At 43.1% G+C, this 20,300-nt stretch overlaps 1 protein-coding gene across 2 annotated transcripts in view; it reads left to right on the top strand.

Annotated features, from left to right (window-relative positions):
• Nucleotides 1-6,519: 6,519 nt before the first annotated feature.
• The window catches only part of gig (TSC complex subunit tuberin), a 79,055-nt gene continuing 65,274 nt past the window's right edge, over nucleotides 6,520-20,300 (top strand). Inside the window, exons 1-10 of one of the 2 annotated variants that reach the window (XM_084602140.1) lie at nucleotides 6,526-6,665; nucleotides 6,770-6,989; nucleotides 7,046-7,132; nucleotides 7,681-7,786; nucleotides 9,280-9,364; nucleotides 12,095-12,159; nucleotides 14,242-14,374; nucleotides 14,510-14,558; nucleotides 16,569-16,768; nucleotides 20,010-20,286. In XM_084602140.1, coding sequence (XP_084458266.1) covers nucleotides 6,861-6,989; nucleotides 7,046-7,132; nucleotides 7,681-7,786; nucleotides 9,280-9,364; nucleotides 12,095-12,159; nucleotides 14,242-14,374; nucleotides 14,510-14,558; nucleotides 16,569-16,768; nucleotides 20,010-20,286 — 1,131 coding nt within the window. In that variant the 5' untranslated portion in view covers nucleotides 6,526-6,665; nucleotides 6,770-6,860. Of the gene's footprint in view, nucleotides 6,990-7,045; nucleotides 7,133-7,680; nucleotides 7,787-9,279; nucleotides 9,365-12,094; nucleotides 12,160-14,241; nucleotides 14,375-14,509; nucleotides 14,559-16,568; nucleotides 16,769-20,009; nucleotides 20,287-20,300 lie in introns of both variants that reach the window. The other variant, XM_084602139.1, reaches the window with a different exon arrangement.

The following is a 20,300-nucleotide window of genomic DNA, read 5'->3' on the forward strand; positions in this document are numbered from 1 at the left end:
TTTATGTTGCTGATTGATTTTTGATTACTTTCACAGGGTATTCAAGACGAGGGAATAGTAGCAAAATGTTTTGTGACACTTTCTATCTTCTCTATTTCTTGTAGCAACCACTTAAGGAGTGCTGTGGGCGCAATGTGTTGAAAGCTCCTTGATCAACAGGACTTCGCTATGCCATTGCACATATGCTTTTGCTTCTGCTCTGGTGCCCTATTCTGTTTCTCCTCACTTAGGTTGTTTGTGGATTTCTTACTACGTGGGAAATGCATTCAGCTGCAGATGAAGTCAGCAGAAGTGAATTGAACTGCAAGTTTTATAGAATTAACCGTTAGCTCTGCTTGCTCGAAAGAGCGTGCTTTACTCGCGGGAATAATTTGATAACATGGCTAGGTAAAGTTTGTCTCGGTACTCTGTGAATTCTGATCACTTACTACATCTCTGAAGCAAGATTCTTTGAAATTTAAGTACACTAGGAAACGATGTTACTTCCTTAATGCATCTGTTGCTACTACTTGTTTGGGGAAAAAAAAATCAACATATAAAGTGCACGTAAAAAGAACAGTTTGTACTCTTTACAATACACTCCGACGTAATGGAGGTTTGGAAATAACGGAACATACCACTAAATTTTTTTCAGTTTGCATACATTATAAATGCAAGGTGTTTCAGTTTTAATTGACCAGGCTATATCAGACTATTGGCTGTGGCATGTTAAATTTTTTCGAGAACAACTTTTACTACAGACATTCACAGAGCAGTCTGCTTCCCTGTGAAGTGTAGAGCCCAACAGAAGTGTGAATGGTCAAAATGAAGGTCATCCTGACTACACACACTTCAGGGTGAGAGCCTCTCTCATACCCCATATTCATATCCCGGTCCTGTGCCAGCTACACTACGTGATTCCCGCAAACCTCCTAATCTCGACCACCCTCCTAAATTTTTTTGCCGCTGCCTGCGATTTCCTTTCCTTAGAATTCATTCAATTACTGTTAGCGGCCATTGGTTATCTTATCTTTGCATTACATGCCCTATCCAAATCCATTTATTCTTGATTTCAAGTAGAATGTCATTAACTTGCATTTGCTCTCGGACCCACTGTGCTCACTTCCTGTCATTTAGCATTACGCCTGTCATCTTCCTTTCCATAGCTCGCTACAGTGTCTTCAGTTTAAGCTAATTGAACATTTTGCCAGTGCAAAGCTGGTGGAGGCTACCATGAGTCACGTCATCATTTAACGCATGGAAGCTATCAAAGGATACTTCCTACTGCAGAAAGACGGTTGCCGTGTTGAAGTTCTGTGGCTATATGTTATTCCAGTTTGCCTTAACTATCGAGGCAGTTGGCCATTCAACTTGTAGTGCAAAACAAATGTTTTTGCGAAAGTGAGTTTGCACAGCTTCATGCAGCACGCAAAGGCACTCGCAAGATTCTTAGAGCAGCGAGTCAACTGCTCTGTTAGATTTTTGCATCTACATGCTATAGTCAGATACAACTGCAGATGCCCTTCAAAAGAGGCCCTTCAACTTATTGTGTTGGCCGATTTTCGTGATAATTAAGTTGTGGCGAATTCTATTTATTTGCCACACTCATGATGTCACGTTAAAAGGAGGATTATCCATGATGTCATGAGGCTTAAAAGAGGGCGGTTGTACGCCATTTGGGGTGACATCGCAAAAAAAATGCAGAAATGACAGGACGGAGGCAAAGAGGCAACACGGGGCGGAGACAGCTCTGTCTGAGAAAGCATCTAATAGAATTAGATGGCTGAGAAAGCCATCTAATTCTATTCTTTGCAGAAAATTCCAGAATTTATGCTTTCTTCTGTAGGTCGCATTGATGAGTTCAATCATTCTCATTAGTCATCCACCTATACTGAAACTGCTTTAGAGTGGGTAGTGCATTTGAACAGAGCAACTCTTTGAAATGTAACCAGTATGCAGGTACTGCTACTTGTTCTTGATTTTGCATTTGGTAAGTTGTAACACTTCAATTGCTTAAGTTGACAATAGTATGCTTGGCTTCATAGTTTGCATTAGTGTCTGTGAATGGATTCCTGGGAATGTGTCCACTGCGTTAAGAACCACTGGTTCCTGTATTTCGTTTCTTTCATTATGCGGTGTTCGGATCCTGCAAGTGAAATGGAATGAAACGATATGGTTGCCATAGAAGAAACTGCCGACACGCACCAACTTCTGTACAGGAGACCATAGAGGACACCAATGCAATCGAAAATGCCAAACACAAAGCAATGAAGCTGGTCTGAATAAACATGCCAACTTCAACAGTGAGAGAGACAACTTTGATCAATTTGTCAGCAGTTCAATAATAGTGAAGCAAGTTTGAGCTCCATAGAATAACGTCTATGCTGCGTGCTTTTTTTTCTTTTTTTTTATTGCGCTATTGCTTTTTTTTTTCGGCGATGTCTTGCCACCAAATGGGAGAGAAGACACATTGCAACCGGGCCTCGTTGCTTGCCAAGCAAGAAGGTTCGTAAATATATGCTGCCAGCATGCAAGGGATAGTGCAGCAGCCTAAATAAAGCTTGTGAGATTAAGCCCAGAAAAGGTATGCCGAGGCCAAGAGCAATGCGGTAGGGTCAGCATGAAAAAACTGTGTACCAATCTGCCACTGCAGCTTAATGGAGAAAATTTTTCAGTTGTGGTTAGCATCCAGAAACCTGAAATATTGGAGTTGATCAGTTGGATTGATGCAGAGAAAAAATGAAAGCATATGTCTTTTTGACTCGGCAAATGTAATGAAGAGCACATTAAAGACACTTTAGGCAACTTTATTTCACTCTCCATTGTTTCTACCTGTGTCATTGCAAGTATACATTATCTCGACATATAATCTCCTGTAACACCTGTTGCTTCCCACCCCATCTCTCTCTTCCCTCTAAATATGGAGAGGATTTCCCTTTCCATTTGTAACAATTCCCAGAACCAACTGAGAACTGCTATCCGCCGAGCAAGACTTATTTGCTGCCGGATCATTGGTCGCTGAATGTAGACTGCGAATGTAAGAAGGGGGCAGCAGTTAACATTCTTCCCATGGGGCTTCTTATTATTCAGAAACTCTACGATTCCCCTGTGTCTTGAATATGCCATGGTGTTCATGCAGTACAATGGCATCCTCGAAGTCAATCTTGTGGTTACATGTCTCAGAGTGTTCGGCCACCACACTTCAATCCCTGTTCAATCACTTGTTTGATTGGTAAGGCCGGCTTCAGGGGAACCATGATACTGGACATCAAGCCACAATCGCGCAGAAAGCTCTTGGGCCATAGACACAGGAAAATGTTAGCCACTTCCTAGGAACCCTCGCTTCAGTCACAACTGATGAAGGAACCGAGTAGTTGTGTTGTGTCCTTGGAGAATGGAACATGCAGACTAGGGGGTTTGGAACTGAGTAGATTCTGAAACATCCTTTTTAATTTCATTTTGTTTGTGTTCTTTTATAAGTTACATTGTTACCTTTCCCAATAAGATAGGCCTTTTTAAAATGTTTTCTTTTCAAATTCCTTCAATTTTACCGATTTGCTTACATTTTCACGCCTTTTGCACCTTAATTGGGCAACCTGCTCAGCTTTACTCGGATGTACATACAGCTAATAACAAAAAAAAAAGTTTAAAAAAAAAGTAAAAAAAAATTGCCATGTGCCCTCGTGATCAGCAGTGCAACTGTCATTTTTAGCTGTGGGAAATTAAACTGTGGACCATGGGCAAGCAAATAGGCAACTCGAACACAGTCTCCAGATTTGACGTGGTGGAAGGGCCCTGGTACACCAGAATGGAAGGCAGAATTAGATATATGGGGCAGCAATCATACGCCAGTAAACATATCTTTTTGGTCTGACAACAACCAAGAAAATTAAAAGAAATGTATCCTTAAAACACTGGGATGATGTTTGACAGGATACTAGGACCAACACTGTAAGCCATCATCACAACTGTAAACAAAGGTCAGCCAAATCCAGATCTTCACCTTCTGCAATCGTGGGCATGTAGAAAACAAGCGGAGATACAGGCTAATCGGCACCCTGAGAACATTAAAAGAAAAATTTGCTGTCAACCGACTGACAGCTTAGGCACGCCGTCATGAAAAGGAAATCACCCATAAAAAGTGGACTGATTGGTGCAGTAGTTTGCCCCAAGAAAAGACAACAGAGCACTCTGGAGGATTTTTAGAGGCATGGAAAATGGCAGGCAAGAGATCATGCCAAAAGTACCAGACAACCTACAGATAACACCGAAGGAGTTTGTCAATCAGGTGGCAATCCTCTTTTTCCTAAATCGTGCAGCCTCCCACCCTACTCGCTGACAAAGGACACAGTAGATAATTCAGGATTAACGTCCTCATTTACCACATTGCAGCTGATGGCTGCCATAGAAGATTCAAGAAAAAAAAATGCCGAGGCATGGCGACATCCCATATGAGACATTTAAGAACTTAAAAGGAGAAGCTCTTGTCGCTGTTTTGGCTGTGATAAACATATGCAGAAAAGGCGAAATTCCACATGACTGGAAATGTTCGGTCGTTGTCCCCATTCCAAAGGCTGGAAAACCTCTAACCACCATATACAGTCATTGCACCCCATGTCATTAATGGCTACAATTAGTAAAATATATAAAACTGTGGTTGCCACATGCTTACCGTGGTGGCTTGAAAGTAGTCAAAAGTATATACAACAGATTAGATTTAGATGACCTTGGCACAGAAACAGGACTGGCAGCACTGGTTGAAGAGGTTCTACAGGTGTCATCTCATAGCCACCTTGTGTGCATGGTGGTGGCTACAGACGTGAAAAAGGCATATGCCGGCTTGTCACACTTGAAAATAATTAAGAGGATTCCTTTGCAGATTACGAAAGTTGTACAGTTAAAACTCGATTTAACGAAGTTGAGGGAGCCACTAGTTATTTCGTTGAATGAGAACTTTGTTATATCGAGGAAGGCATTTCTCGGTCACTTAATCCAATACAGTCAATTATTATATGCTGTAGCGGTATCATATTATCGAAGCGTGAATGCCCTGATAATAAAATTGCATTTTGAAAAGACGTAACAGCGCATCTTAAACGATGGACTAGGGAAGTTGCACAGCAGTTTTGTCATTTTGAAATGCAATACCGGCTTGCCCACTATGCTATGTTACTACAATAAAACTGCGGGCCGCGTAAACGACCGACACCGATAGCCTGTATGAAAAGAAGCAATGCTTTTACCTAGGCAAGAAGGGGCCCAGGGGATTACAAATTTTCTCAGCAAAGAAGTTGCTGACCTTTGCTTGCTTGCGGTATGTAAGCGACAACTGCACGGATTTTTGTGTGTTCTACCTCGGCAGATCAAGGACATCCAACACTTGACTCGGTGACGGCATGCGGCACCGCTGCCGACACCAGAATGACGAGCTGGCTTCTTGCCGCTGGTGAAATCTTCTGAATTAAACTTAATATAACTCCCGTTTTGAGCCACACATTTTGAAAAAAAGGGGACGAAGTTGCTCCACGATGTTACCGTTGGGTCGCAGTGAATGTATCTTTGGGTGTTTTCTACAAAATAAACAAAAAATATAGTTTTTAATCTTTATTTTTTGACAAAAAGTTCATTAGGTCGGGAGAGAGCGAAATTAGCTTCATTATTTTGAGTTGATCAAAGCGTTGAACCATGTGGTGTCTGAAGGGAAATCGGAATATTTTCGTTGAATCGGGACTCTCGTTAAATCGAGTTTTCACTGTGCATAATTTGCATTAGGACAGGCCATTCGGCTCAGTGGATAACAAGTGGGTAAATTACCACCTTGTTGATGTGAAATTACAGATCAAATAGTGGAGTTCCGTAATTGGTTCACACGCAATGTGCACCATCATGGGCTTGCTAAAACTATTGTGGCTAGCCACCATACCAAAACGTGGCAGGTGTATGGTGGCTTCTGTTGGGGTGATTTGGTAGGCCCACGAGACAAGTACCAGTTGGGTCGGCTTATCCCATATTCGCAGCAATACATTCCAAGTTTCCCAGGGCTATGCGGCAAAAATATTTCGAATGCCACGTTGACATGAATAAAGAACATGTGCGGTTTTGTGATGCCCCTTCCTGTCACCTTTGTTGAATCGTCGTGGTCAACGTTGGTCATGGTAGAATCAATCGTTTTTAATCGCGACGGTGGAGCTGAGGCCAATGTCAACAGGGCGGCGAAAGAAGCATTATGAAAGGGTAGTGGAGGAGTCGCTGAAGAAAGATTTGATGTTGGGAAAGGTTGAGGGTCACCGGAGAAGGGGTGGCAGCGAACGCGATGGTCAGATGGCATCCTCGAGGCGCTGCAGATGAAGTTTAGGAAGAGAGTGAGAGACCGGAAAGCGTGGCGTGATATGGTCCATAGGGTCACGAAGAGTCGAACACGACTGAACTGAACTGAAGTGGAGGCAAAGCGTCGCCGTCGCCAAATAAGTGATACCAGTGATGTAGGCGCCACAACGGATTTTATGGTCTACCCATCCGCAGATCCGATTTGATCCAATCTAATCCAATCCAAAAGCACGCGAAAGTCGCGGGTATCGCGGGGCCGCCCGTCAGCCGTCAGCATGGCTAAAGCAACTGTCGAGTTGCAAGGTTGTATTATCACAGGCATGAGCTCATGGAGATGAGCCATCAATAACTGCGCCCAGGTCCACTAAATCCCTCAGCACATACCGTCCTCACTCTGGCATAGCCTTTGCAGCCCTGTTGTCTGTAAATAATTGCAGAGCATGCATCTCTGTTTACCCGTTAGATGCCTGTCGACTGCTGTGACTTTCCAGCTTGGCGGGTGTACAAACGTCCTTACCTGACTTCATGCCATAACAGTGGTGTCAAGAAAAGCCATGTCGAAGAATGCTAAGGATAAAGAAAAGCCCCTTGAAAGGATCAAATCGTTATTCGGGCTTGGCAAGGCGTCGTCACCGGCGGTGCCTCGCCTAGAGGAGCATGCCATCGACCTAGAATTACTGAAGGTAAGCCGGCGTTATGCGCGCAGTGGGTGCCGACAGCTCAGTGTTTCCGTGCGCAGGAACTGGGAAGCGACAGCCCCGTTGCCCAGCGACTTAAGGTCATCAAGGAACTCACGGAGGTGGTACGCACCCGGAGACTGGCCCAGGTAATCACCTAGAACAGTCTACCAAGCATCCACGGTTGTCACGCTGTTGTGAACTACTGACTCGCCTTCGTAGAGGCGTTAAAAACATTTTAATCTCGTCGTTCTATTTCTAAGACTGCTCGTTGCTTCAATGTTTCCATTGTGACCACAACATGTTCAGCAGCATCTGTGCTCCTAGTTTCTGGATAGCTTGCATTGGAAATAAGGATTGCGGAATTTGTGACTGAAGCAGGTAACAGTCTGCATAGTGACAATTTATTGTAATGACATGTAATGAGGCCCTCTAGACAAGAACTAACAGATCCCACCCTATGATTTCAAACTGCAAGTACTTGCTCGCATTATGATGCTGTATGTATTCTGTGTGTTTGGTGGAGGTGTTTAAGAAGTTAATGATGCAGTAGCAAAAAACAGGTGACCTCAGTGGCATTGCAGCTGCATAAGTAAATGTCTAGTGTGGTTATGCCTCCAAGCCCTTGGCAGCTGTCATTCTTGAATATCTCAGTTGTACCCACAGATGGGATGGAGCATGTTCTTATGCTTGACAGGGAAGCAGCGAGACTCTGTACAGCCTAACTTGTGACTTGCTGAACCCGGCACATGGCACTGACATACGACATGCAGTACTGAACTTCTACTGTGCCCTGCTGCGAGCTCAGGCAAGTGTTTCATGCTCTCTGGTGGTGCTGCTAATGTTTATTCCTTCCTCATAGAAGGAGTGAATGTTGGGGATTTGGCTGTGGTGTCTTTACTTGTCCTTGAACAGGCAGTAAGATGTTTTCAAGTGTTTTTGAAGCTGGTCGTATCATGAAACTGACTGCTCTTGTTTCTTGACCAAATTTGTATGAAGTGCTGGCCCATTTTTTTTTTAACTTTTGAACACACATGGCACTCATGTATTCATATGGTGGCTAGGAGTACAGACACCAATTTTTTTGTTGTGTATGTTATTTTTTATAATGATGCTTAAGGTATTATACATGATTTACCATGAGCTGTCTGCCTTCGTCTGCTAAATAATTTATAATCAAATTTCTTTCGTCACCTCTTTCGGTTTCAACTGCCGAGTGATGGCTGTGACATCAAAATGGAGACTAGGTCATGTGATGGGTGCAGAAATTTCAATGTAATCACTCCTTCGCCGTATTAATGCACCACAATGCTAAATCCAGCCTGCCTCGAGAACAGGAACCACAAGTCAAGAAGCAGCAATTGAAGTTTTTTCCTTCTGCACATGACCTAAACTTCACTTTGATGTCATAGCCATCGCTGAGCTGTTGAAACTGAGACTGGTGAGAAAATAAAGTTCAATTATAAATTATTTATTTAGCACTCATAGGCAAAAATTATATGCCTGTCAGTGTATATAGTAATGTCCTATGTATCATTAACACGAAGATAAATGCAGCCAAAATTTGGTACCTATGCTCCATTAATGCACAGTTATGAAACAAAAAGGGATGAAAACAGCAGGGTTTCTTTATCTCTCTCTGTAACCAGGTTATTTCGCAGCTTTACTGCGGTAGTCAGTATGGGCATTGCAGTCTGTTTCATTGTGTGAGTTGTTACTTGGTTTTTTAAGCACCTTTCTTATATGCAAGTTTTAGTTCTTGGGGCTCCACTGCCTAGGAATTCACTGTGTACATTCCTGGCCATAGTAATATGGATCATGCCTTGAGGTTAAAAGCTGTTGTCACATGTAATGTAGTGAATATTAATAAGTTCATTATAATTATGTTAGCTCATCACTGATGCACTCATTTGCGACCCCAAGTAACCATCATATCTTCTCTATGGAACGCGTGAGAAAGTTCCAGATATTAGAAGCATGCTCTGTAATATATTTGCTGCATCTGTACTCTAAGTGGCGATATCTAGGTCTCCAAACACATGTCCGCACAGTGAACATGTATGCTCTTCCAGTCTAGAGACAATGAATCATGTGACACGATTTTGCAGTTTCTGATGTCAGGTAAGAAAGCAGTAGAATGAGCTTAATACATGCTCTCAAGGTCGCAGCTGTACAGCTTTGAACTTCATTCTTGGTTCTAAATGGCCACCTAGAGGCAAGCTTTTGGCAGTGTATATTTATTATGGTACTGATGTAGTTTTCTATGAAAATCTGGTATATGTTGCTATCTGTTCACCTCAGAGAGACCCGGGCGACATCACACGGGCCCACTGCTTCAACATGGCATTGGGGCTGAATCTGCCTGAGGATCTTCCCCTCAGGTATGATTCCTACAGAAGTAGCTACTGATCCTCATCTTATATCCATGCTATTGAACTTTTAAAATTAGTCGTTAAAGGGGCTCTTGAACAATTCCTTCAGCAGTGCTAATCATGCTAGGCTAAAGGGTCAACTTTTGAACTGTTGCACCAATTTTGATAAAATATTCAGGGATCGCCTATCCTCCTTTCATTAAAATATATTCTAAATTTCATCACCTTAACACAAATATAAAAAAAAGAAGTTGGAGCTGTCATAATGAGTATAATTAAGTGTGTCAGCTTAGGAAAACTATCATTTCTAAAATTATGGGATATACTAACTCATTGCTATTAGATACCTTCTAGTTAGTTCGTTGTGCAGAATAAATCCAGTCGTGGGTTCTTTATGACATTCACGTACAAATCTGAGCACTTTAAAAATTAATTTTATTATTATTTTTTTTCAGTTGGTCATTATATTCTAATTTCTGATATTGTTTCAACAAAGAATAACTAGGGGTCCAAAAATTACTTCTCGTTCTCGACAAAATGTTAGTCCAAAAACTACCTTGAAAGCAGCCTTTAAAGAAAGAGTTTGGAAATGATAGTTTTGCTAACAGTCATGCTCTCAGAAAAACTTAGATTTCAGAACATGCTACTTAAGTTTAGGGTTTTAAATTAATAAATCAAAGTGCCCTGATGCATACATTTGGGTCATCCTTTTCAACATGATGCGGTCCTGTAGCATTTGCTTGCAGTCGCCTTGTTTTTTGTTTTTTTTTCCATGGTTGCTTGCTGGGCATCCCTCTTCATTTGGGCTCCATATTCTATCTCCAGCTTGTCGAGCATTTTGGTTAGCCAGGCTCCCGGTGGTGCGAAAACAGGGCTCAAAACTTGTATGCTGCAATTCTGTCAATCCAAGTTCGGCCACCAATCAATTCGCTTTTGTTGCTGCAAGAAATATGCCTTTTTTTTTCTGTTTATCTGTTTAGCTGTCTGCTGTAATTTGGATAGCAGGTCTTCTTTGGCTAGAGAGTACAAAAAACATACCATTATAACATGGGAATTCACTCAGTGTCCAGTTTCTTGCCTGCTCTGCGGCTATGTCTTGCAAACAGCGTTTATAGGTGAATTGGTAGTGAGTACGCCCCCGTCTCATGAAAAGATTAATTTTATTATTTCTACCGCATAAATGACGAGGCTTGTTTAGAAGTTTGTTTAAAACATGTAGAATCCAAAAGAACAAAAATTATAAGAACTTAAGTGATTAAAATTATCTGGAGTCCTTTATTGGTGGCTTTCCTTATAGCCCGAGTTGCTTTGGGACATTAAACCTTATAAACCATAAATCACAAGCATTACGTGAATAGAGTACATTGCCACGAGCACCTCATCTAGGTTACCCGTTGCAAACACAGCACAAAATAAGGTTGCTTCTATTTCTTACTGCGGTATTTTTACTTCATTTACGCTTCCATAAAGCAGCTGTCGGCATGACATAAGTACCTAAACTTGGCCTTCGCATGGCTGACAGCGCTATCTTTCAGGACGGTGGCAAATGAAATGACGGAGTGTCACACCCACAGGCACATGTAGGGAAAGTGGAGGAGAAAATTGGACCTTTTTTTGGAACCGTGAAATTTAAAAGTTCTACTTTTAATTTCTTTGCTTCTGTCATGTACATGTTTACGAATATTCCCTATTCTGATGCGTAGATGTCTTCGACTTGTGCCCTACTAGTGGCATATGGCGCTTTTTTCTAATTTGTTAAATTATCTTCCATCTAAAGAAGAAGCTTGATGTAAGTTTGGTTTGAGGGTTTAACGTTCTGAAGCGATTCAGGCTATGAGAGACGCTGTAGTGGAGGGCTCCAGAAAATTTTACACCTGGGGTTCTTCAACATGCACTGACATTGCACAGCACACGGGTGCCTTGCATTTCACCTCCATCAAAAAGTAGCCATGCTGTGGCCGGGATTCGGTTCCCCATTCTTGGGTTCAGCACTCAGGTGCTGTTGCCATTGAGTTACCATAGCGTAGCCCATTTAAAGGAGTGAATGCGCTTTTAAATTTTCACTTTGGTCAACACTGCCAATGAAAAAGGAAAAAGAAGTCCCCTTTTATGCTTTCCTTGATTTCAATCACTTTTGACTTCTTTCATATATCCCCTCATTTCCTACCCTTGTGAGTTTTCAGGACAGTGTCACTTGTACGGCACATGACCCCACAATATTTCTTGCGATTGGCAGAGAGGTAATACAAGGATGCATTTAAGCTTTGCTATTAATTTTTCATGCACTTAATTGGAAACCATGCAGCTTTCTCGTGGAGGTCAAACTGACTGTGATCTTACGAGTAATTGTTAAAAATGTTGTCATGCAAGTCTGTGCTTTGTTTAGGACTGAAGTGATAAAGAAAGTTGAAGCATATTAATTGGTACTTGCTGTTCGTATCAGTGTTGCCTGACATAATAGTGCATAGTGTGCTTAATGGTTTTCTAAAATGCAGGTTTTGCGGCAAAAGCACACTGCAATAAGTCTATTGCCCAGCATTAAAATATAACAGGGCTTCCCTTCATCGGGGGAATGTCTATTAGTTAGTATGCACTGTTTAATTTGAGTGAAGTTAAGTGCACTGATTAGGTAGCAAATGCTTTAATACCTGTCTATCATTGCAAGAACCAACATGCATATGCTTTCCTTCTAGTAATCTTTTTTGAGAGAGTACAGGGTCTTTCGTATTTCTCACACAGGCTGGAACTTGTGCGTGCGTTGACAGACAACGGAAAATGCCTGAACCTTTTTGAGGAGCAAGCTGGTAAGCACGAGAAGTCAGTTTACTTATAAATAAAAATGAGAAGCCTGACTGCTTGGTCGGTATTGATCTTAGTAACATTATTTGGGATCACAACCACATGTAAATGTGGCAGTGCTGTTCCCACAAAACAAGTACATTGCCGCATCTATTTCTTATGAGGGCCACTTTTTCAGTGTTGTAAGATTATGATTTTTTGCATTTTTGTAGCCTTATGGGTATGGTTTTGATCTTTATTTATTTACTGTAGGATTAAGTTGGTCATTATTTATTACAATAGGTTCTTACCACTTGATGCCGTTATTACATAGGTTGTTTTACAGAAAAAAATAAAAATAAATATGGCGAGTGTGAAAATACCAGCATGCCTTTCTTGGTTTTAATTCACAGTCACAGGTTAGGTTACAGAATTTCTTTCCTAAAAAGGAGCGCCAGATTTGCTTTCAATGTCAGTGATGCTCTTGTCTGTCAGCATAACAGCACTGATGATTGGATGGAAAGGGGAGACTTGTGTTTATATTCCTTACCTTGCCAGTACAAGATAATGTGCTCTTGGGATGAAATGCCTGTAAGCTCTAATGTTTGTAGCATGCCATTTTTCATAATTGCTAAGTAGATCTGAAGGTATGATGGTGCTTATAAATGAATGTTCTGTAAGCTTCAGCCATATATATTTGACCATTCCTGATGTCTCTTCACCATTTCGCAATTGCCACATTTTTTTCAGTGAGAATTCTGCCACCTGTTCATCTGGCTGCTATTTGTTGCTACTTCCCTTTGAATTATGGAGATCCTGAGCTAACGCTTTGCAAACAGATAACTCCCTATCTTCCTATGTGGGCTATATACAGTGATGAGTTGATCAACATCCGTTCCTTGAGCACTGCTTTTGTGCTGTTGAGCCAGTGTTATTTTTCATTAAAGAAAAAAAAAAATGCTGTAAGTCAGTGTTGTTACGACATAACATTGCTGTCCTGTTTTGTACTGAGATTTGTGAGAGCAACATTGGGGACATTCTGTATGACTGCGTGCATGCCATCTCGTTTATCTTGATTGGTGCATCTTGCTTTTGGCATGATTAAAGCCCTTACTACCTTGCGATTCCATGAAAAATTGCACATTTAAGCATCTTTCATAGAATTATGTTTTAGCAAGCACGTTTTTTTTTATGCTATTGTTGTTCTGGACATCAGTAGGAACGAGAGTATGATGAAAAAAATGACAATTTTATCTTATTCGCACGAACACAACACAAAGAGAGCTTGAGGACTCCACAGGAATTTAAAAATAGGTGTTATTAAGGCTATGATGCAATCTCAAACTGTTCAGGCCAACTATTGCCAAGGGCTCATCAAGAAAACACAAACTGCACACTAATGCAGAGGGAGCAGATATGTTGACAGTATCTAAGAGGCAATGCCTCAAATACACACACCACAGCTGAGTGAAGACAAACCTGCACTACACGCAGCCTTCCATGAAGCAGCAGCAGCTCCCTATTCCTGTGCCATTTCATCATTCTTTGCTCTCTTGACTCCATTCAACTCTGCCAGCGCCTTCTCCATCTTAACAACCCACACCACCTTCCTTCTACTAGTATATCCAAAAAGCTGGCTTCTTCTGGACGCTCTAGAGCCTGGTGGCAAAGGTCACACTCGCCACCTTGAAGAGCTCTAAAGAAAAAAAAAAAAAAGGAAGAATTCTTACTAACAGTTATGAACGTAACGTGAGGGGCATTCTGCAGCATAATTTGATCTCTCCTGTAGAATTTGCGTAATTTAAAATTTAAAGGGATGGGCATTCATCTAGACAACAAGTGCTTCGTTACCCGCCGGGGTGGCGCAGTGGTTACGGCGCTCTACTACTGTTCTCAAGGATGCGGGTTCGAATTCCGGCCTCGGCGGCCGCTTTTTAATGGAGGCGAAAAGCAAGGCGCCCGTGTGCAGTGCGATGTCAGTGCACGTTAAAGAACCCCAGGTGGTCTAAATTTCCGGAGCCCTCCACTACAGCGTCTCTCATAGTCTGAGTCGCTTTGGGACGTTAAACTCCACAAACCAAACCAACAAGTGCTTCATTCTCTTCCAGGGCCATTTCTAGTCAAGTGGATGCCTGAAGTCCTAAGTGCGGGCCGGGCACAGGAACTTCTGCCAGTGCTGGTGAATGTGGTGCGCTTCAACTCTGCATTCCTCGATCGTTCTACCATCATGGGATTTGTTCAGTGAGTGCACAAAGTTCGCATGGGCCGTGGCAGATTGCATGGCTCTTTCTAGACAGAAAGCCATGCTTCATGTCTTGGGTGCAGAAATCATTACTACTTTTTTTTTTTTTTTTCCGTTTTTTTTTTTCCCCACAGGAATGCATGCATTTTATGCTGCCGTACCAATTCGGAGCTTGACGTTAAGGTAAGTTCCAGGACAAAATATTTAGCAACTTATTGAAGCCTTAGCGAATTCATTTCCTTGGGTGTGTTCAGTGTTGTGTTATTGTTTATATTTGCTTTTATAACCCTAGTGAAACCCTCCATTTAGTCCGTTTCCACCCTGCCTCAGTTTAAAGTGTAGGCTGGGCAGACATGGCTTAGGCATCTTTATAGCTAAAGGTCACCCTTTATTTTACGTTGTATTCCTCAGCTCCTTGATTACAGTCCAGCCCACTTATAATGAACGCTAGCTTATCATGAATTAGGGTGGTGCTATCGTCAGTGTCTGTGTTAGCGTGATGGTAATGTGTCTCAGATACAATGAATGATTCTCGCCGTACCACTCACTTACAGTGAACAAGAAAAACGCCTAAACTTGCCCCCAGGGTAAAAGAAACCTGTGTTCGCAGCAAGCGCAGAGATCCAAGAGCCTCTCAGCGTCCGGTTTACATTGCAAAACAACTAGGGCGAACGGGGCGGAAAACGTCACATCTGCATTCAGCAGGAAGGAGCCCGTAGTCAATTTCGAGCAGTTCTGGTTCACATATTTCAAGCACGTGCATACACCTTTAAATATGCCTGGGGACCTGTTTCGTGATTCTTCCCATGGCAAGTACAGAGTAGGAAGCTTTAAATCCACACCATATGCAACTGCACTGGTAATTACCTTTTTCTTACGTGACCTTACGTCACCATCTTTTACGCTGATTAACTTGTACAAATTTAACAGGTTCTTTTGTTGCTATCTGCTTTGTATTTTTTAGTGCAATATTGTTAAAGGTCTCGTTCATCAAAAATCTGAAGTCAGCGGCCATCCACTGGAGTTGAAATTATGAGTGAAAAATCAGGAGCATGGTGCTGGCAGGCGGTAGCTGGCAGCTGACCTGGCCGAGCGCTGACTGGACGTAGGGCTGCCAACTCGGGCCAATCCTTTCACATGGAAGAGTGATGTCAGAATCACCTTGCCAGGACCCTTGCATTCACGTTACCCCTAGGCCACGCAGGCACATTCATACGGCTTGGTTAAAGCAGGGCTTTATATGTGGGCTGGTAGACTATGCTATCGCATCATACCCTTAAAGCCGGAACTTAAGTGTCCCCCATAATTTTTCTTGCTCTATTACCATTGTGCATGATAACCATCTTTTCGACTGAGTGCTAGTATTGTTCACTTAAGATAATTGGAGAATGTTGTGTATTGACCGTGATGCTTGCACTGTTAACTACTGTACTATTGAGGATCCAGGATAGGACGAGAGAAAGAAGGTGGCTACATAATATGAAAGAGCTCTGAACAAGGGTTGATGGGGAGCCTCAGTTCGCAAGCCGAGCCACCGTTTCGACAAGGGGGCCAGAAGACAAGTCCACTTGTCGAAACGGTGGTTTGAGTTGCGAACTGAGACTTTCCCTCAACCCTTGTCCAGTGCTCTTTCCTACTGAACTCGAATCAGGATAATTTGAGAAAATCCCCAAGCTGCCTCGATCCCTCCTCAACTCCCATAATCCCTACTCTACATCTCATTTCCCTTTGCCTAGTCCCGTCCCCTCCCCTCCTTCTACTTCCCAGGGGGGATCACGATCTCCCCGGGCCTGCTCTCCGGCTGTGGCCCGCTATGTAGAATTCCCTTCTTTCGCCTATGGGTGCAAAATACAGACCAAGCTTGTCCTTCGGGACCAAATCTTTTATGTTCAATTGGATTCAGCCTGTTATACCTAGTGGCACGGGCAGAGGCTTATTATTCTACTTTCTTTTATAATTGCCTCACCGTAATTGATGTAGTTAAGCCATGTCACTAGCTCTCGGCCATGAAGCCATGACCCTCAGTTGTTGCAACCACTGATTCTGATTATTAGTTTTATCGGCATCAGGTTATTGTTGTGCTCCGCGTTCATATTCCACAACTTTATTCTGCCGAGTCCCTCTGACATCGATACTTAGTGTTTTTGCAAGCAGTCTGTGACTACTCTTTGTTTTGCTGTGGCTGTTGTGCAGCTGGGACTCGAAATGCTGGACAGTATTGTGTGCTATGGCTTGGTGAGCGCTGAGTTGCTTGGCCATGTTGTGCCGACGGCCTGCCGAACGGTGGTGGTGGCCCCGTTCTCGGAGCTCAGCTGGCGGCTCATGCGGAACTTGCTGGGCACCCACCTGGGTCACCGCACCATCGGCTGCCTCTGCCGCCTGCTAGAGGACAGGCACGTACTATACCTGTCTCTCTGGCATTTCACTCTTTGCTGTCTCCTTCTCTTATCACACACACCTGAGATGTGAGGCTGTTTGCAGTGGGTTTTGTTCACAGGGGGTCTGGCTGCTCGTGGGGGCTTTCACATGTATTCAAGTTAAAGGCCACGGAGCTAAGCTGCTCTAATTTGCGTATAATATTGTTTATTTACCTTTCCATCCTAAGAAGTGTAAGCAGCAAAAAAAAAATAAAAATAAAAAAAATTGCTGGACATTGTGCTGTATGTCGCATTCTTCAACATCCACATAGGCAGAAACTACAACTTCAGTGATAGTGGCGATGCCTGGTCTTAAGAAGGTGCGCCAAACCATCAAAACTTCCGCCAAGTCAGGAAAAATGGCACAATATATTCTGCAGTGTATTTTCATTTTAAACTAGCAAACAGCAAGTATGTTATTCATGCAGATTATTATTATTATTATTTTTTTTGTGGTGAGCGCACGGCCCCCACCGCGGCCGCGTCGTAAGGCAAGGCGCGATATATTACTTTGACACAGCGCATGGCTGAGCTGCCACAGTAGAAGAACCAATACGCACATGAGTTGGGTACTCGGTAAAATATGTGGAAGCGCTGCGTGAGAGTAGTTTGCGACAAAAAGCAGTAATAATCGCGCTAGCAGCGGCTAGCGTGAAAGCGATCGGCAAGCTGAGCTACAGCTGAGGTCCGTTGTGACACTCTAGAGGTTGACCGCTCACACCTTTGAGATCTCGCCGCAGGTTCCGCGCTCGCGTACAAGATGTCCTCAGTCACGGACTCTGTACCAACATCGCGTTCCGCGTAACGCCGAGGTGAAACTTGTGTTGGGTTGCTTACTTTCCTGACAGAATGGCAGTGCGCCGGCTCCGCTGTAGTAGTATGCGGTGGCGGCGGCGTCAACTCAAAGTGTACCGTGATTCGGGATGCAATTCGCGTTGCAATTTGAACCCATGGGGCTGTCATCGGGCAGCGTGGTTGATGTTTCCGGCACATGTAACAAGTCTGGCCCCGGCTGTAACTCAGATCCCGACGGCAGGCTTGTGGCCCGCGTCTTCTGGTTTTTGTTCCACGCCCGTTTCTTATGGCTTCCAAAGGCTCGTTGCATGCACGGTTACAATCTACTGTTTTTCGACACCTTGATCGCGAGGAAAACTCTGCACAAAGCGGTGCATCGAAAAACGAGCGCAAACGTAGACGCGCATGAAGCAGCAGCCACGACGGCGAGCGCAGAACACCAAGGGAAAAAATAAATGACGCACCGATCACGCCAGCCAATGGGAGACGCGGAATGGAGTGCTTGAAAAGCACGCCGCGTGACAGCTAATCGGAGACCATAAACGGCCTTTGGAAAACTGGTCCGCGCAGCCATAATTTGAGTGCAGGTGCTCGAAAGGATAAACATTCTGAAAAGGAGTTTTTCTCAAAATTTATCTTTGAACATTTTCGACCATTCTAAACTCACTTCTCCCCTTAATAACTCTACGGCTGCTATCTTTAAGAATTTTCGCTGCTGCAAGTCTTCAACTAATTTTATTTTCCAGCTGATTGCGCATTTATCAACAATCTAAAGTTTTCATCATAGGCGCAGTTTCCTTTAATGGCCGCGGGTGCCGCCACTATTATACTATACACCTAGACATGGCCGGTCTCGAGGGACAGCGCGCTTTCCTTCGAGACCGGCTGTGACCTAGGGTGCCTCGCATCGAGGTATCCTATATACACATATACACTTGAACTTTGATCAATCAAAACAGCTGTTTTTTGATACATGGGGCCTGTAGGAAGTTTCGCAACTGGTAGCATCAGAAAGCTCTGCTGAGGCTGGCATCAGTGCACTTTTAATTTTCAGTAAACTTGCGACGTTCTTACTCGCCATTAACACTAATAACAGCCTTTCACTGTCGTAAGCTGCAGAATATGATTAATAAATAGCTTCTTGTTGGGAATTTCGTCTATGTTCATTACCACCACCAGCTACATTTTTGAGTCTCTTCACTCGTCTGGGAATTTGATCTGAAATAATCAAGGAAAACCTGGAAAAGTCAGGGATTTTTAATACGTATAGTGGTTTGCTAGATGCCCTGCAATCATGCAATTTGTTACAGGTAAGATAAGATGAAGCGAAAACCCTGAGCCCAATTTGTAGCCTGGGGACGTGCCAAACAGCACAATAACACCGATGAGTGCACTTAGAAGTGAGAGGCTCTGCTTCAGAGTGCACTGTCATGTTGGTCATTTTATCTCGTTGGGGTGGGTCGTGGAAAATCGGCTCTAAAAGCTCGTGCTACATGTATGACATATCCGTTGAATTTGTTTATCACTTTTTGCCGCATCTGAGCCGCCACATCTGTTTCTACCATTTCTACCCATCATGTGAGCTTGAAAATGATGAAACAACACAGACTCTGAAGTCAGGCCCTGGTGTTGTTTAAAAGTGGAAACCCATGAGTTACAACAGTGTGTGAAATGACAACAAAATATGGAGTGGTAAATCATTTGCATAGTAGGTCTTTCAAAGTTTTTTCTACGTTTCAGTAATGTGTAGCATGAGGATGATAATTTAGAACAGACTACATTCAGGCTACAATCTAATGCAACAATCTTAAGGAGCCTACTTCTCCCAATGTAGAGTTATTGAAACTAATTTTTGCTAACTGGGTGTCAATACATCTATGTTCAGAGCAAAACACTATGCATTTTGTTTTGGAGGTATTAAACGGTAAAGGGACAGAGCACTGACTGAGGCTTGTAATGAGTTTATGGTAGTGATAGAAAAGTCTTTCATCATATTGTTGGTTCTCCAGTATCTGAGAGATGAAGCTTTACAATTTTAATTTTGTATTGAAAACCGCATAAAACAAACTGAGGTGGCCTCTTGCGACAGAGCGCTGTCATTACCAGTGTAGTACACCGTGTGACTGTATCATACCGAAGTTATGGGTGCACTAGGGGAACTGAAACAAAAACAAGACACGCTCACTCAAACCGTATCTGATTTAACAACCAGGCTAACTAAAAATATCACTAATTTTCTTAACAGAAGTTACTGTTAACTTGAGTTTTTTTGTGTTTTTTTATTGTACGCTACTGCTACTGCTACTAGTTTATTTAAAGTAAGACAGATGCTTACGTTGTGCAGCTTCTCAGTGAGCCAATTAACTGGAGGTGTGTAGAATATAATTGAAGTGGACACACCTGAGAGGGTTTGCTCTTGCAGGGCCAATTCATGTGACCCAACACTGCTCAAGGGGGCAATGTTCTTTGTGGGAGCTGCCCTGTGGAGCCCCAGGGCGGTGGGCTCCCTGCAGTACCGTGCTGCTGGTGTGCTGCCCTCACTGGGGCGAGGTGTGGCCAATGGCAGTGATTACCCATCTGTGGCCTACGAGGCAGCCGTTTGTCTTCAGTGGCTTCTGGGCCCAGAAGCTCCTTCTCTGGGACCGGTGGCTTGGGATGCCCTGCTCGACTTGCTGGGCGCCCTGCTCACTTTTCCACAGGTACTTACTTCTCT

This window comes from Amblyomma maculatum, chromosome 4 (genome assembly GCF_055883805.1).
Source record: "Amblyomma maculatum isolate TAMU_Amacu chromosome 4, ASM5588380v1, whole genome shotgun sequence".
In the NCBI taxonomy this organism is placed as follows: domain Eukaryota; kingdom Metazoa; phylum Arthropoda; class Arachnida; order Ixodida; family Ixodidae; genus Amblyomma; species Amblyomma maculatum.